Source organism: Diadema antillarum, unplaced genomic scaffold, assembly GCF_040938485.1.
Source record: "Diadema antillarum isolate AM-2024a unplaced genomic scaffold, OU_Dant_1.0 seq00002222_RagTag, whole genome shotgun sequence".
NCBI lineage: Eukaryota > Metazoa > Echinodermata > Echinoidea > Diadematoida > Diadematidae > Diadema > Diadema antillarum.
Genome location: NW_027272856.1, coordinates 96,740 through 112,560, shown reverse-complemented (window position 1 = coordinate 112,560; position 15,821 = coordinate 96,740). Strand labels below are relative to the sequence as shown.

At 37.9% G+C, this 15,821-nt stretch overlaps 1 protein-coding gene across 1 annotated transcript; it reads left to right on the top strand.

The window, feature by feature from the left end:
* Positions 1 to 504: 504 nt before the first annotated feature.
* LOC139714286 (caspase-3-like) lies at positions 505 to 14,415 on the top strand. The gene is made up of 9 exons (XM_071626004.1): positions 505 to 558; positions 2,169 to 2,359; positions 3,825 to 4,083; positions 5,355 to 5,455; positions 5,797 to 5,964; positions 6,916 to 7,132; positions 8,258 to 8,467; positions 11,887 to 11,996; positions 13,522 to 14,415. The coding sequence occupies exons 2-9, from the start codon at positions 2,228 to 2,230 to the stop codon at positions 13,636 to 13,638; spliced, it is 1,314 nt and encodes a 437-aa protein (XP_071482105.1). The 5' UTR covers positions 505 to 558; positions 2,169 to 2,227; the 3' UTR covers positions 13,639 to 14,415.
* Positions 14,416 to 15,821: the final 1,406 nt, after the last annotated feature.

Sequence of the window (15,821 nt, the reverse complement as noted above, 5' to 3'; positions counted from 1 at the left end):
CCGGGGGGTAGTTATCCAGGGGGTAGTTCTCCGGGGGGTAGTTACCCAGGGGGTAGTTTTCCGGGGGGTAGTTATCCAGGGGGTAGTTATCCGAGGGGGTAGTTATCCAGGGGTAGTTATCCGAGGGGTAGTTATCCAGGGGGTAGTTTTCCTAAGGGGGAATTGCCCTGGGGGGTGATTGCCCTAGGAGGGTAGTTGTCCGGGGGGTAGTTGTCCTAGGGGGTAATTACCCTGGAGGGTAATTGCCCTTGGAGGGTAGTTGTCCGGGGGGTAGTTGCCCTAGGGGGGAATTGTCCTGGGGGGTAATTATCCGGGTGGTAGTTATCCGGAGGGTGGTTTTCCAGGGGGTACTGTTCCTAGAACCGCTGTACGATAATAATGTTGGGAATACCAAACTCTATTTTCGTGAAAATGACGCATTTCCGAAGCCAAGCCCACGTCTCAACCGTGCCAGTACAGAGTTATGCCAGTCGGCTACTCCGTATCTACTAGCGCATTTAACAGCGAATACAAAGACGTGATACTGTACTCGCCGAGGAAGCGGATTACGAAGGAAGGGTAAGGCAACATGAAACATGTTACTTTGTTTGATAAGGCCTTTGTGACGGGCCTAGTTTTTAAGTCAATCTGTCGATGGTAGTGTACCCCTCACGATGAAAAGGTCGTTTTTGTCATTATGACAAATATGTCATAATAATTGTTGTCTTCGGGTATCCGAGTATGGCTTCGTAATTCCAGCACACGCGAAGTCCCTAGTCCCATTCGTTATAAATGATGCCAGGGACTGTACAGTACTGGTTCAGGTAGGGATTCATGTTTTGAACATGTGAATTCCTAAGTGAGATAATGAAAAGCCTCTTCTAAAATATGAAAGAGCAGGTAATTTTTAGAAGGATTCGACGTTTATTTGATGAAAATTGGATTTCCAATGGCTGAGATATCCAAAAAAAGTGCTAATAATATTAACGAAAGGCGACATGCCACAACTTTATTCACTGTTGTTATTAGGATCTCTTTGTCTCGCCTTGTTTTTTAATATCTCGGCCATTTCAAAACCGATTTTCATCGAATAAACTTTTGATACCCCTTAGAAATGCATGCTCTTTTACATCTCATAGAGTGGTTTTTGAACATCTCGCAAAACGTTAAAAGCTAAATCTTCACCTCGACCAGAACTGTACACACCCTTAAGTCGGGTATGCATGGGCATCTAATGCCAATGCCAATGCCAATGGAATCTCGAGACATTGTCATTGACATTATTGAAAGTCAGTAAGCTCACAAGTGTTTGGTGGCCCTTTCAAATCGGCGGGCTAGTATTTTTGCTAATAGGCACTGACATTCCATTATGTCAGGGTCTCCTGCGCCCCTCAATTTAACTTGAGATTCAAATAAACATGCTAAAGGTGAAGTGGAACTAAGCACACTTTACTTTTACTAGTTTTTAAACTAAATTTACACTCTTTAAATATAATTTACATGCTTTCTTTATGACATTTTGCATGTTTAACATTAGTTATAGATCAATGAATGAAACTGCCCATGTCGAAAAAAAAGGGATGATATCTCTTTATGATATTTAAACGAATAACGTTAGAAAGTGATATAGATGATTAGATCTAGGCTAGGTAGGTATGCAGTAGATGTGCATTAGGGGTAATTACAGATACAGTTTAGCTATTGTTTATGTTTATATCTCTAAGTAGATGATTGCCCTCTGAATACTGGCTCCAGATGTGAAATTTTATTTCTAGGTTATAGGGTTTCTAGTGAGTAGTTCTTCTACACCTCTCTGCTCTGCTCTTCCTACACACTAATGTTAGAGTCTATCTATTCTATATTCTAGGTTCTATGGAACTAGATATTCTGTTATACTTCAGTATAAGTTTTACATGAAATTTCTCTACTCTGACTCTAATTTTGTATCACTCAATTAATCACTGTAATCACTGTACATAGAGAGTAATGGACCCTGTCGAGATCCAATGTAGTACGTAGAAATAAAAGTACACCAAACACAAAACAATGTCACCTTTCTGATCAGCTATAGCACTGTGAAGGTTGGAAAAAATTTGAGGTGAACAGAGACACTATACTGGTTTGTACAGTAAGAATATTGCTAATGCTAATGAAATCATATTGCTTCATTTTGTATAATACTTCCACAGAACTGTGACACATTGATAGATCCTATCGAAGAATATTGCTGAAAGCATCGTTGGACAGCATGGATCAAAATGACCGTAAGACAATTAGGAAGAATCTTCCTAAGTTGGCAAATGACATCGATTTTGATATGGTCAGCATGGGTTTACAAGCCAGATTGATCTTCGAACTACACCATATAGAAAAATTTCAGGTAAACCAAGAATGTGTTGCTGTATTTTTTTTTTTAAGCAAGTGCTACATGAGTACTGCCTTTCATTGTAAATGATAATTCAAGTGTCTTGTGATCCTTTAAAAATCAAGTAAAGAAGTGAAGTTACCAGTCACTCAGCAAGACAATAATACGCAAACTCATTTTGTGTTTTTGCTGTTTGTTTAATTGTGTTGTTTTTAGAGCTCTAGGGAGTAAGAGAAAGATTGTCAAAAAAAATAGCTGCTTCCGTAGGCTTTGAGTGACTACACTACACCCCGTCAGTCATGCGACTGCGACAAAATTTAGCAGGCGCGACTCACACCCATGTTGTAATCTAGAAGATTGTGTCTTAAATTTTTTTTAAGTTATGAATTTTTAATATTAATTAATTACACTAATTAAGTCAAACATCTTAAACTCTGAAAAAAGTTTTGAGAGTCTGTATTTTAATATCTCTTTTGACATATTCAACAGTTTTACATCACGTAAAAACATCCAGAAGTTGTTAAGATTCTTATATATTTTATCGTTTTTGGATTTATTTATTTTTAACTTTTTTTTCTTTTTTTTTCAATGGAAATTTTCATGGACCACTTTTCTGCCGTAATTAGCATAAGATTAATCAATCAAAGTAATGAATACTAGAATTAGGTTTTATGAGTTTCATGACAGAGCTCTGTTTTCCATAGGAAATTACCCAAAATCACAAAATTGTGCATGTTTTGGGGTGACATGTTGTTGAACAATACATGTGTTGCTGTGGTAGAACACTTCAAATACCCCTTGGACTCCCACAGGTTTTTGTGCAGGACCTTTGTGGGTTCCACATGGACCACCTACTAGGTGGCATAGGTCTGCAAATGCAAAAATCCCACAAAAGTCTACATACAATTTACAATAAATTTTTGGATGGGCAGTGGTCAAGTACTACACAAGTACAATATGTACCTAATTAAAGTAATGCTTCAATCTGAGTCTTTATTTTGTTGATTACATAAATGGTTATGCATATCACACAACTTAACTTTGTACAAGAACCAGTTATTGTGTAACAATGAAATATTCAATGTGCGCTGTATTACATATTCATATCTTTGTCATTAGAACCAGTTGCCTAAGTATTCTAAACACACTGTGTCTGTTATGTTATTGGAAATAAGAATTTTTTCCTGTTTTTTTCCAAGTAAAAAGGTTAGAGCATATTGTGAAAGCTCAAAAGTATTATGTTATATAAAAACGGAAAATGAGCATTTGCAATTATTATTCTAGATGGCTTCTGTGTAATGAATTGATATTTCAGTGAATGCTAGTTGAGTCTGAGGAGTATGACTGCTTAACCTGTTGAGAACGAAATAATTTTGCTATAATGCGCATTTCCCATAGACACCTGCCCCTAGTATACTTGGGGCTAGTCTTCAATGGGTTAACATACAGGATTCTTGACATCTTTGTGCCCCCTTTGCAGTCAAAGCCAAGCAAGATGACCAAGAACCAAGCCATGTTGATGGACCTGGAGACAAGAGGACCCAAGGCCTTCAATGCTCTCATAGAGAGCCTCGTAGAGGCAGAGCAGGTATACCTGGCTGAGTTATTGGGCTACTCAGGGCCTGCTGGTGTGGATGCCCAGACCATGCAGCCTGGCCAGTCCGGTGTGGCACAGGCCTCTACCCCACATGATGTGAAACCACAGCCATTTGGTCAACCCACGGCGGCAAAACGGCAAGGTGAGCAACTATAACCCGTTTAAAATGTACTGATTTTGCTGTAACAAGCAATTCCTGTAGACACCTGCCCGAGTATTCGCAGGACTCGTCTTCATCAGCAATACAGGTTTACTGCAATGCAGAGGCAATGTGCTGAATCATCAACTTATATTTTTACCCTTCTATGAATTATGAATTATCAGAAAGTTAAGGTATCTTTCTCACATAAGGACATTAGATTAAAGAAATATATGGAACTGTGCTAATGATCTAATGCCATGAAACAATGTCAATGTACATGGTAGGATGCTTTGTCAATTCACTGTTAACATGTATTTGACCTTACATCTATTTTAAATACTTGTAGTAGTGTAGCTTTTTTTTTTTCTTAAACCTCGTGTCTGACTTAAATAACCAGTGACATGAAATTAATCATTCTGCGTCATATAGTTAGGTTTACATGTATATCAAATAATAAATGCCCAGCCAAGATTTTGATTGTCCACATTTAGAAATGTACTATTGTATAATACCAGTATATACTTGATTGGTGATGGTACTTAATTCAATTTCACAGTGTAAAAGCATAGTATCTGCATTAAAAAAAAAAATCCAACGACACAAGAATTCCATGTTAGATTAGATTAGGGTTATGAAATTATGTTCATATTGCCAGTTCATAATCACAACAATAATGCATAACTTGCTTCTTTTCTTTTTTTTACACATGATATGAGATTTGAGGAAAAACTATCTAAATGCATATAATTGTGCATTAAATATATATACATGTATACTGTTATGCATCTCCAAGCCTTATCTAGACAGTGGTTTGAGACCACCAAACATTCCCAAAATCTCACTATATTGTAACTATGCAGTGCATGCCTTGCATGCCAAGTGTTAGACAGCAGCTCATACGGCACCACTTAAACTGATGTACAGCTATTTCAATGGCCAGAGGTACTATGTAGCTCTCCCTATTTCACATAGAGTGTTTGCAAACTTGCTGCATTTTCACAGCTCCGGTTTTAGTAAGGGGAACATTTCCCGTGAAATTCTTTTTGTATTTTAATGAGAGGAGAAAAGACAGCTATGGCTTCTGTTCACACTAGCAATGAGACAATGATGCCTGCTGCACATCACATAACAAAAAAAAATACCTTTCAGTTAAACATTTGATGTGAACCTTCATGGACAAACTATACCGAGGAATGGAAAGTCAAACTCTGCTCTGTTACACATTGTTCCCAAGACAGTTGTGCATGATATTTTGTCATCTCCTGCAGCAGCTCCTGCCCAGTGGCCAAACCCATCAGCTCCATCTGACCTCAGTGATGTGGAAATGGACATCTCATCTGTATACCCACAATCCATGACAGACAATGATAATGTGAGTATTGCTGTGCCATTATGGACATATGTTCGTGAAAGTGTAATCATTTGGGAAGTAGGAAAATAATCAGTCTCCTGGCTTACAACACAACTGCAGTATTACCCCAGCAACATGCTATATTTTTCTTTTGTTTTGGTTTGTTTGATAATGCAATGGGTCCTCTTTGTCATAATGCATGATAATGCCAATTGTTGCCACTTTTCTTACTGTTTGTATTCCTTCTTTAAATGATATTGGCAGTCCCTGTTAGAAGTGGGTGAGGAATAAGGATCATGTGTTGCCAAATCTCCACCTTGTTTTAATAGCACATTTTTTTCCTCCTCTTCTCCCATATGAAGGTATATAAGATGTCTTCCAGACCCCGAGGTATTGCAATTATCATCAACAACAAGAAGTTCAAGACAATGAAGACTCGGCAGGGAACAGATGTGGACGGCCGTAACCTTGAGAATGTCTTCAAACAACTAGGATTCAGTACAGTGGTTCATCGGGACCTCAAGGGAAGGGTAGGCTGTGAGACTCTTTTCTAGTCTTTTCTGTCTGTTGTTGATAAGAGGATATCTTGAGCTAATTAATCCTGAATAATCCTTTACTGTACAAAGGTTTCTGATCAGTACATGTATGCTGACATCATCAGAGATGGTAGACTCTTTTCGGACTAAAAACGGTTTAGCAGATGCGTAAACAGTGTGTGAATTAAATCATGACCCAAACGTTGGAAGCAAATGTCCCCAAAGGCTGTAAATACATAGGAAAATGAACAGCCCACATAGGTATCTGGAAATATGCAGTAGTGAGTCCCAAGATTGACATGAGGGTTGAATCATTCATAACGATGAGTATAGAAGCCAAGAGAGACACACAGGAGAAGTGATAACTAGAAAAACATGAGAAAGGCAGCATGGATGAAACAACCCATATGGGCATTGATTTTGACTTCCCCAATCCCTTTTATCTGTGATTTGAACAATTCTATGGAAGTGGACTAAAAAGCTCTCTTTGAAGAGTTGCCAATTAGTATGTTTTAATATATTCGGAATCAATGCTATCTAGTGGTATCATGCTTCTCAAAAATTGAAAAATGTGATTCTAACATTTATTCATTTTTTTCTGAAAATATATCACATTTTCAGTTTCCCATTTTAGGGCCCTTAATATGGATTGTGTATGTATGTGTGTGTGTGTGTGTGTGTGTATTTATTTTTCTGAAAACTTTTGGTCATACACAAATGTGCAGGTTTGCATTTTTTGTCCCAGTTGTGATTTCTTGCTGTCAAAATATAGTTGTTTGTTTGTTTGTTTGTTTGTTTGTTTGTTTGGTTTTTTTTGCAGTGTATCATTGAGTAATTTGATCTCCAGAAGTGAGCAGGCCAGACATTGACATGAACATGAGCTTATTGTCACAGCACTTCATTTTATTTAGATTGATTGATTTTCTTGCTATTTCTTTACTACAGGATATTCAACAGCTCATGATACAGTTTTCACGACACAACCATACTACGTTTGACTGCTTCATACTTGCTATCCTCACACATGGTGTAGAGGGCGCTGTTTATGGCACCGATGAGCAACTAGTGAAGATCGAGGACTTGGTCAATTACTTCAGCTCAGACCGTTGCCCTACCCTGGCAGGCAAACCCAAGCTCTTCTTTCTACAGGCTTGTCGTGGAGGTAACCAAAAGATGCATTATTCACATTACAGAGGCTTCCATATCAGTTAAGGCAAAGAGAAATGGCATGAAATAACTATATGATTTATAATCGTATAAAGTTGTATGTTTGTAGTTAATAGATGGAGTAACTTGTCTATCTAACAAACTGTACATAGAAGACAAAGCTACAACAGAAGTAAAATACAATGATCATCAAGGAAGCACTGAGCAAATAATATGTACTTTTTATCTCCATCTTTAGTTGATAAATATTCATTTCTGTTGAAGCAGAAGTGCATGAAGAACTAAAATGTGTTGTTTTCATCTTTCCTACACCCGCACACAGAGCAGGTAACATTACTGTCACAATTCTGTCTTTGAATGCATTCCATATGCATGACTGTACATGCATAGTCCTTTTCAAACCGATCCATGCAAGATGTACCTCCGTAGTTATAGTGCTAGTGAGTATCTTTCTACCAATTGTTTTGACCTGAATATTTTGAAGGAGCAAGGCATTTCCATAGTATACAATAGGTTGTGTGTTGTGTACTTGCAATCAATGTGAAATCATAGTGGGTTCTTCAAAGCCATCAAATTTATTGGATTCAAAATTTGCAGTAAAAGGCATCATTTACCATTTGCAGATGAAACAAAAACCCGGCTTTAGGGCTTCAAAATGGTTTTAAAGTGTGAGTTAGAGATAGAAACAACCAGTGTAAAAATGTTTGTCAGTATAATCAATGTTTAGTATTGTAAGATATTCAAAATGTCAATTGATGATAAAAATGTTGCAGCAATAAACCATCTACAGGTATGGTTTATTGAGAAAAATAGTGATATCTCGTTATATTTTAGGCTTCATTGCAAAATTTGAATGGGATAGGATGTTTTGTGATACAACTGACCAAGACATACGCATTAAATGTGATAATTCAAACAGTTTTTAACCCACTACTCCAATGGTAAACAGTACCTTCAAAGCAATTATGATATTGGCATGTTTACCTGTAAATGCATAATTATTATAATCATATCTCCTTGTTTTCTTACTCAGATAAATATATATACACACCTGTGAAACATGTTATTCATTGCTACATTTCAAGTGACCATGTGAATTGTTCTATCTGCACCTGTGTAGAGAGATTTGATGCAGGGGTTGAGCAGACAGACGGGACAGCCGTGGCTAGATCAGGTGATGGAGCAAGACTGGACAGTATTTCAATGACAGAAGATGAACTGGTGGACAAGATGCTGCGAATGGAGCTGGAATCCACCGATAGTTTTGCCTCAGCACGATCCAAGATGCCCACCCAAAGCGACATCCTTCTGGCCTATGCAACTGTACCAGGTGGGGAACACTTCCTGTTCAGTCCTTCGAATCTTACCTTTGATTAAGACCTTACATAATGATCTTTGATAGGATTGACCTGTGATCAATTTGAAAGTCACACTTTTTGACTCTTTAAAAAAAGATGAATAAATAAAAAGAAAAATAATGACCAAATGAAATAACAAAACAAAACACACACACACACACACGCACTCACACACACACACACACACACACACACACACACACACACAAGGCTTTCAAGGGTTTCACCCTAACATTCTTCCTATGGAACAAAGGGGGAGGAACATCGATCTGACCACTGGTAGCACAACACTCCTCTCCTGCACTCAAAACACTCCTCGGCCCCTGATATTGACTTGGTTATTTACAACACTATTTCGCTAATGGGAAGGACCTCAATATATGGGATGGCATTGATACACTGGATAATTTCAAGTTTGTTGCTAATGCTGGTGCTGTTGTTCTCTCCCAAACTCCTGCTTTGTTGGATCCAACACCATTGGTCAGATTAACGCAAGTGATACTAATTATGAGGCCACGAGTAGAGTGCTCATGTATATTCTCTGTGCTACCATTGCATTAGAATAGATTATGCATGTCAGTGCATCCATGGATATATTCACATGTAAATGTGGATGTCACATGTAGCAGTGCTATCACTATTCATCACGCTTGAAATGACAAAGTTGATAATCCCTTGGGGCTGGTGTTAGCCAATGGTGAAAAAGCATGTAAATTGCCAACAAGAATCAATTGTCGAGCTTGGTTCAGCCGACGACTTGTAACACTGAACCCAACACTAGCTACTGGGACTACATCCTACTTTTGAGGTCAATCTGCTAATTTCAAGTTCAGGATTATTGCTGGTGCTGTCGTTGATATAGCACTAACCCTCACAGTAGCACTGAATTTGAAATCGCCCACTGTAAAAGTAGAATTTATGTCCACAAATTTTGTAGCAGACATGCAAAAGGCATATTGTGGGGCATGTTAGGTGGGATGTCAAATGCTATCTCTAAATATTAGACTATTTTTGGGTAATCTTTAACCCATATCTGCCGACCTACGGGATTTCCCGTAGAAGCCGCGAACGCTGCAATCAGTGAAGTACGAAAAATTCCGTAGTCGAGCTTGCCGCTGAAATGCCATCATTTTTAACTTCATTTTGACGTCACTTTTACATTTGTAAAATTTGTTTATATATGTATTTGTGTGATATTTTAGTCACAAATTGATATTATTTCTCCTGAAGTGAAATGCACTGATTGGAATGGATGTGGTATCTCATTTCAGATAAGGTTGTAAAGAACAGCCTCTTCACATCAGCCACTGGCATTTTTACATGGAAAATACCCATTTGTCATAAACAGAGCAATTGCATTATATTTTTATTTCTCCAGTTATTCCTACTTAGAAGATCACAATATGCATGTATCATATATTACTGTAAAGCTCTTGCTTTGAATATTTTGAAAATGATATTCAAATCTACATGTAAAGTAAGAAATATTTTTGATTTAGAATGCAGGGAAATTTATATCATAATAAAGGCAATTTTATGCTCTTTCTTTTGATACATAATTTGTCAACTTTCCTTTATTTTTGTGCCTGAGAAAGAGATGTGAAGTTGACAATGCTTTGAGTGCAAATATTTGTCTGTAGTGGCTCGGTACGAATAGCGTTTAAATAGTATAACGCATTAGGCGGATATGGGTTAAGAGCATATTTTACTACAGTGCACTCCCGTTATAACGAAATGCTCGGGACCGGCTGTTTTCTTTCGTTATAATGAAATGTCGTTATAACCAAACAAATACAATATATAACAAAAACAAGGAAACCACGCATATATCATATTCTGTTTGTTGAATACTCATCATACACTTGTACACTGGAAAGCTATATGAAATGGGATGGTACCTTTTTGATTTTGTTTGGATATTACATTTAAAAGAGAGCATAAAGTTGTTTGTTGTCACACAATAAGTCGTATAGAAAATGATGGTTTAGGATTCCGTTACAGTTCGCTATTCCAAAGATTCGTTTTTCACGAAAATTCGTTACTCCGAAAGACTCTTTGTTCCGAAGTTTCGCCATTCCTGGGAATCCGAAGGTTTGTTCGTTATTTTGAAGCTTCGCTCTTCCTACGATTCGTTATTCCGAAAGTTTATGATTTAGATATATATTGTCGTTTTCTGATGGCTCGTTTATCGGAAAATGAAATGAGTTTCGTCATTCCGAAGGTTTGTAAATGAAAAAAATGAGAAAGGTTCACTGTTCCGAAAAGTTTTTTTAATCCGACAATGAAATAAGGTTTGTTATTCCTCCGAAGGTTTGTAAATCAAAAAAAAATGAGAAAAGTTAGTTATTTCGAAGGTTCGGTTATCTTAAGACGATTATGAGATTTGCAATTCCCGCGTTTTGTTAGTGGACACACCTTTTTCACCTTAGGATTAACGAAACTTTTTTTTAATGTTCCGATTAACGAAAGTTTAGAATTCCTGTCATTTTCTGACTAACGAACCGTCGTTATAAGAACCATATCTCATTGTCGGTGTAACGAACTTTGGTAATAGCAATCTGTTTGAATAACGCCAAAATGTTCGTAATAACAAACCCTATTTCGTTTCCGAACCAACGGACATTTAGGTGTACATTGTATAAGAATCTGTGTGTTTTGTGATAAAGTACCTTCGGAACAATAAAACAAACCTTGTTTAATTTCAGATTATTGTATTACAATAATGCAAGTTCCCCTCGGAAACTGTGCAGGACACAAGGAGCGAACACATACACGGTGATGTGAAGCGTTCGCCCATGCAGAGACGCTATAAATGCTTGTTGCGCTATGTATTTTCGGAAGCGATCCGCATTTCGTTATAACGGAGCACATTTCTTTTGCTTTTCTTTGTCAGTGGTGCTCAGAAAAGAATTCGTTATAACGGAAATTTCGCTATAACCGTGTTCGTTATAAGCGAATTTTGTACCATAGACTTCAATGGTGATAATTTTGGGACCAGAAGTTTTACTTCGTTATAATGAAATTTCGTTATAACCGTGTTCGTTATAACGGGAGTACGCTGTATTTGCATGTATATATGCTTGTTTAGCCTTGCACTCTTATCAAGCTGTGATTGTACACAGACCACATGTCTTCTTAACATGAAAAATATATTAAATATATTTCTATGCTGTGTCATACCCTTGGGGTACTTTCTTGATGACTGAAACAAACGCCTAGATTAATAGCTACATTGTACTTGGTATTTGATCTTTTGATGGTTCTCTTGCAAGTGGTATGTGAGCAGGTAACTGTCCACATGTTGTAAACCTGTCATTAGAGAACTGATGATGAGTTTATTATTGTTATATATTGATAACTGCTCCTGTTGCATTTGGCTTGTCACGTACAGGTTATGTTTCGTGGAGGAACTCAGAGAAGGGAAGCTGGTTTATTCAGGCTCTGACGGAGGTCATGCTTCAGAATGCAAGGCAAGAAGACATGCTGTCAATGATGACCATGGTAAGATGTGCTTCATTCAGGACATGTGTCTGAGAACTGGGAGGTGACTGAGTCCTGGGGGGGGGGGGGGGGGGGAGGGGGGCATTGCACGAAAGTTGTCAGCCCTGACAAGTTGTCAGTCTCTGACAACTTTAGTAAATCCTTAGTTTTGATTGGCTGAGAAGCTCTGGTGTCTGACCATTACCATGGTGATTGTCAGAAACTGACAACTTGTCAGGGCTGACAACTTTCGTGATACGGTGCCCTGCTTGTCCTCTCCTTGTAATACAGTTTATAAACCCGTTGAGGACGGTTTGATTTTGCTACAACACTCATTTCCCGTAGACACCTGCCCAAGTATATTTGAGACTCGTCCTTAATGGGTAAAATGCAGGGATGGTAGACATTAACCTGCTGAGGACGAGTCCCGAGTATACTCAGGCAAGTGCCCATGGGAAATACACATTGTAGCAAAATCATTCGGTCCTCAACGGGTTAAGGATTCTCAGTGGAAACACAGACTGCTCAGTTCTCACTTGTCAATGCGAGACTGTTAATTGTGTAGAGTTTCACAATGGCTGATCATGATTAAGTGAGTGGATATCCTGTTTATCCTGAAGCAATCTCCATATAGGCTATACACCATGCAGCCTGAGAAAGATGAGGAAGATGTCCTTGCTTAGCACTGAAATTTACTCAAACTAGACTGCCCATCACCATCTGCTGTCATGTTTGGACTGTGCTGTATCCTCAGGTCTGCCTCTTTTCCGTGCCAGTGATAGAGTCCTCCAACCCTTTCTTGTCCCTCATGCGATTCACTTCTCCCACCAGTAGAGAGTGAGGTTTGAAGAGGCTCACAAGTGTAATGTCAACGATGACTCAAGGCATGCACAAGTTGATACTCTCATCAGAAGTGCGAGCTGTCATTGAGCCATCAAGCCCAAAAAGCCCATTTCTGTGATTTGTAGCTGTAATTTTTATTGTAATTTTTATTCAAATAATTAATTCTTGCATTGAGTTATATGTATCATAACTGATGACAATGTACATACAGTGCACTCCTGTTATAGTGAACATGGTTATAACAAAATTCCGGTTACAACGAAATGAAAATTCAGGCCGCAACATTATTCGCTCTTTGTTTTTTATTGTTTATATGTTCGGTTATAACAAAATTTCTATACAACAGAAGAAAACTGCCGGTCCGGAGGACTTCGTCGTAACAGGAGTCCACTGTAATTAAGTACTGATTACTCAGTGTTTTAGTAGTAGCTATGATAAAAAATCATGGGCATACATACCTGGGTGGGATATTTATATGTTCATTTACATTGATGAATGGCAAGATTTCAGTCGGTTGTTCTAGTTTCTGTCACTTGTTACTAGTATTTCGTAAAGTGGCATAAAGACTTCTTTTTCATTTGAGCCCTACTCTAGTCACATACCATTATTTATTTCTGCTGCAGGATTATCAAAAGTGTCCATAATATTAAGTGTATAGCTGGTCTTAAATTGGTAACACATTTTATGCTGATTGATACCCTAGGTCAATGGGAAGGTGGCAAGAGCCTTTGAGTCATCTTCAGGTCGCCACAAACAGATGCCAGCCCCTGTCACCATGCTGACCAAGAAGCTCTACTTCTTTCCTGGGTTCTACAACTGAGTCAGCATTATTAAGACTCATAGACAGCATTCAGAAAATTCTCTTTTAAAGGGATGGTACAGTATTGGTGGAGATGAGAATTGGGCTTTTAAGTTTTTGCGAGATACCAAGAAACACTTATGAAATAGTACAGAGCATACCATTTTAAGAGGAATTCAAAGTGTATTTGATGAAAATCGGATTTCGAATGACTGAAACATCCAAAAACAAAGTAAAACAAAGCGATCGTAATAAAATGTGGGTCCCACACTTTATTAGAATCGCTCTGTTTTGGATATCTCAACCAATTTGCATCAAATAAATATTGAATTCCTCATGGAATTACATGCTCTTTCATATTTCATAAGAGGTTTCTCATTATCTCACCGAAAAGTGTTAGAAACCTGAAATTAGGTCTCAACCAAAACTATACGATCCCTCTAAGGTGTATCAGCAAATTATGAATATGTGAAGATGTGCAACATCAGTCCACAGTGACACTCTTATCTTTTATAAGAAATCATATCCACAAATCATTTATACGTCATGTTAATCATACTTTATAAAGTTGTTTATTTTTGTGTGAGTGCACAAGTGCATGAATTGTACCCAAATCTATATTGTCATTTTAAGGTTACCTGAGCCAAAGGCTCGAGTGAGCTATTGTGATCATTCATCATCTTCATCTGGCATATGTCATCTATCCTGTGTGGTGCATAAACTTTTACATTGTCAGCTTCTTCTTGAAAACACACGGTCAAATTATCACATTTTGACTGGTGTTATTGCAGCCCTCCCCCTCCCTTTCTCTCTCTTCTGCCCCCCCCCCCCCCCCCCCCCAGTCCAGAGCCCCCAAAGTAGAGAATCTTCAAAATCTTCTAAAAAAAAACAGAAATGCTTTCAGTACATTAGTGACTGTACTGTCAAGTTAATTTGCAGATCCAGGGGTGGCTCCTTTGGGGCCGGGACCAAATTGCAAATTGGAGGGGGGAGCAGTTTTCACATATTAAAGTTCTTTTAGAAAATGCTTACAAGGTCATCAAAGTTGAATGCAAGAGATTATTATGCTGAGGGGGTGAAGATATGAGGTATGAGTTTTCTCGTTTTGATTGCCCTCTGTACACAAGTGAAATTTCTAAGTTTGCAACTGCAGATTTATATTTTAACAAACGTGTCAGAAAAAAGGAACCAGCGGGAATCAAATCTGGTTAGATTCCTGCTGGTTCCTTTTTTCTGACATGTTTGTTAAAATGTAGATCAGCAGTTGCGAACTTCGAAATTTCACTTGTACAGAGGACAGGCAAATTGAAGAAAACTACATACCTCATTCTAGGCAGGTATTATTTCCAATGTGGTAGAATTTCTTTGTAGTTCTTTATGTTCTTTATAGGCAATAGTCTGTAAGAATGCGTAGGAAGTAAACTTGTTATACTCTGGTTAGCGCTTCACCCTCTGGGTCTCTTGTTATATTTTCTATCATTTTTTGCTAATTGATGACGAAAGTGGATAGAATCTACACGAAGACTTTTTCTTCCTTGCCTTTCTCAACGTTGCATCAATTTTGATGTCGTGATAGGGGAAGTTGTTGGCTAAACGTGTGTGTGTCCAACAGCTGTGGTGCAAAGATTGACTTTGGATTCAAATCTTTCATCGCATTATTAATAAAGGATTCCAAAGATAAGGTTGTAAAATGTGAGAAATGTTCTGTCGGGACTTCGACTTTGTCTGGACTTAAGTTTCAGCATTTTTATGCTCCTTACACTGGAGGAGTCGAGTAAGAAAAAGTCTCAGTAGAACAGAATGAAAGAAAAACTCTAATCTGTGATGAAACAGGCATATATGTGAGTCCTGTCACTGTTTTATAAAAACATCGAAAACTTGTATCTTGTCTGATAGGAAATACCATCTTATGTCTTTAACTTTCCTCTTGATTAATCAGCTTTGACATGTAGTTGAGTTCTCCTTTATTGCTGTCCTACCTGTTGCATCATGGGATACCTCAAGTGTTTGGGGGAAATCCTCAGCAGTGAGAAAAAAAAAGTGACAAGATTATTCTGAGAGGATAAGGGAGGGGAATTCCATCAGATGTTTGTCAATACTCTGTACATTTCAAGCACTGAAATCTGCATTTTTTTTTTTAATAAAGTACTATAATGTAAATATATACCAGTATTTAGGAACTTTTGTGTTTGTTTGTTTTTATT

Excerpts from the sequence above, each read along its gene's own strand:
- LOC139714286 (XM_071626004.1), top strand. The coding sequence starts at position 2,228 with ATGGATCAAAATGACCGTAAGACAATTAGGAAGAATCTTCCTAAGTTG. Across the intron at positions 2,360-3,824 it reads ACCATATAGAAAAATTTCAG|TCAAAGCCAAGCAAGATGAC; the intron begins GTAAACCAAGAA and ends CCCCCTTTGCAG. Across the intron at positions 11,997-13,521 it reads TGCTGTCAATGATGACCATG|GTCAATGGGAAGGTGGCAAG; the intron begins GTAAGATGTGCT and ends TTGATACCCTAG.